Source organism: Trichoplax adhaerens, genomic scaffold, assembly GCF_000150275.1.
Source record: "Trichoplax adhaerens TRIADscaffold_1665 genomic scaffold, whole genome shotgun sequence".
Lineage (NCBI taxonomy): Eukaryota > Metazoa > Placozoa > Uniplacotomia > Trichoplacea > Trichoplacidae > Trichoplax > Trichoplax adhaerens.
In genome coordinates, this window is record NW_002061593.1 from 1 (window position 1) to 2,504 (window position 2,504).

Below are 2,504 nucleotides of genomic sequence, written 5' to 3' on the forward strand. Positions count from 1 at the left end.
GGGATCGTCGCAGGCATCACGGAATCGACCTTGGTGTTGAACGGCAGTTGAATGCAATGAACGACTTGCTGGGAAAAATAGCAGCAAAGCGGTGCTTCAAAGTATCCTTCAATTGATGTATTTGTTGTCCAAGAGTGTCAAGGCAGCAAGTGCGCCCGTACAACAGATTTTTAATGTTGTAAAAACGTTTTAATTCTACAAAATACTTGATTAAAACTGCTTTGAAAAAAAACCCAGCATAGAGATGAGTGACGATCAAGTCGAAAAGGATGGCAGGGTCGTCACTTGAAACAGTGTCCAGTCCAGTACAGTACTGTACTGGATGGAAAATACTGTACCATACAGTACAACAGACAAAGTACTGTAACACTACAGTACACCGTACTGTGCACTGTACACTTGTACAGTACGGTATCTGAACTGTCTGTCTATCGTTGTGCCGATACAGTACTACTGTGCACTATACTGTACACCATAGTACAGTGCTGAAAGAAAATTTGCACTGACCTGAATTTTCTTACAGTGTACAGTACTGTACTAGACGTGGTTCACAAGTACTGTACACTGTACACTGTACAGTGCAGTAGCTGACCTGTCTATCGTTGTGCCGATACAGTACTACTGTGCACTATACTGTACACCATAGTACAGTGCTGAAAGAAAATTTGCACTGACTTGAATTTTCTTACAGTGTACAGTACTGTACTAGACGTGGTTCACAAGTACTGTACACTGTACACTGTACAGTGCAGTAGCTGACCTGTCTATCGTTGTGCCGATACAGTACTACAGAACACTATACTGTACAGCATAGTACAGTGCTGAAAGAAAATTTGCACTGACCTGAATTTTCTTACAGTGTACAGTACTGTACTAGACGTGGTTCACAAGTACTGTACACTGTACACTGTACAGTGCAGTAGCTGACCTGTCTATCGTTGTGCCGATACAGTACTACAGAACACTATACTGTACAGTATAGTACAGTGCTGTAAGAAAATTCGCACTGACCTGAATTTTCTTACAGTGTACAGTACGTACTGTGCAGGACCGTACTGTACTGTACTGTATGCAGTACTGTACTAGACGTGGTTCACAAGTACTGTACACTGTACACTGTACAGTACAGTAGCTGACCGGTCTATCGTTGTGCCGATACAGTACTACTGTACATTATACTGTACAGTATATTACAGTGCTGTAAGAAAATTCGCACCGACCTGAATTTTCTTACGGTGTACAGTACGTACAGTACAGTACCGTACTGTAAGCTACAGTGTATGATACTGTACTAGACGTGGTTCACAAGTACTGTACACTGTACACTGTACAGTACAATAAAGTAGCTGACCTGTCTATCATTGTGCCGATACAGTACTACTGTACGCTATACTGTACTGTACTGTATAGCACAGTGCTGTAAGAAAATTCGCACTGATCTGAATTTTCTTACAGTGTACAGTACGTACAGTACAGGACAGTACTGTACAGTACTGTACTGTACACTGTACAGTACTAGACGTGGTTCACAAGTACTGTACAGTACTGTATTGTACTGTACCATTAATATTTGATGATTACAGTAATAAAGTACTGTACTGTACTGTACTGTACTGTCTTAACGTCAACTGTAATTCAAGTGACATGGAATATCTTCATGACGTCATGCAGCATCTGGATCTTGGACTGACAGAGTGACAGTACGGTCCTCAAATGCTTCGCTGGTAGAACAACTGTACCAGTACACGACAGACCCTCTATGAACTACGGTGGCTGACAAGAGCCACCGTAATGAACTGTATACTGTAGTCAGGTCTATACTGTACAGTGTACAGTACACAGCTCGATAGGTTACCATGGAACGGATCCAGACTCGTCCACACGGCGATCCATCATCAACATCAAATGCGAGATTCAACTTTGCAACACTGCAGCAAATGGAAATCATAATACTTCGAATCGACTAGCCTTTGATTCAAAGTATTCGTAATAAGTAGTCATCAAAATGGATTGCAATGTGCAAAACAATGAAAGGATAAAGTTAAGCAAGGCACAGAAGAAAGCACTACGAAAACAGCAACGTGCCAAGCGAATCCTTGATCGACATAATGTTTTGAATGAGTTTAAAGTCAGTGATCAACCTTCTAGGCATTTACTCATCAGCAATGGAGGATTGGGTTGTGGTATAACTCGAACAATCTTAACATCGGTGTTTGGCCGATATGGACAAATTACTAATATCATCATGTTACCTGATAAACCGTTCTCTGTCTTGTCTTATCAAACAGTAACCGATGCAAAGCAAGCATATGATAATATCCATGCCATTGAATTGATCACCTTTTGTGATACCGATATCAAGTACTTGGTAAAATCGGGTATTAAGGCGTTTATTCTCAATTACTTGGAAGATTATTTTTGCGAAACCAATAAAGACTCTAACTTAGGCTATCCTGAAGGATTGTTATTAATTCAAAATTATGTCAGTGAGCAAGAAGAAGAGA

The 2,504-nt window shown here is 40.7% G+C and overlaps 1 protein-coding gene across 1 annotated transcript; it reads left to right on the plus strand.

The window, feature by feature from the left end:
* Positions 1-2,152: 2,152 nt before the first annotated feature.
* On the plus strand, positions 2,153-2,338 carry TRIADDRAFT_9843 (uncharacterized protein; the record flags this gene model as incomplete). The annotated part of the gene is made up of 1 exon (XM_002118825.1): positions 2,153-2,338. A coding segment is annotated over one exon (186 nt), but the record flags the coding sequence as incomplete, so codon positions are not given.
* Between the last annotated feature and the right edge of the window lie 166 nt (positions 2,339-2,504).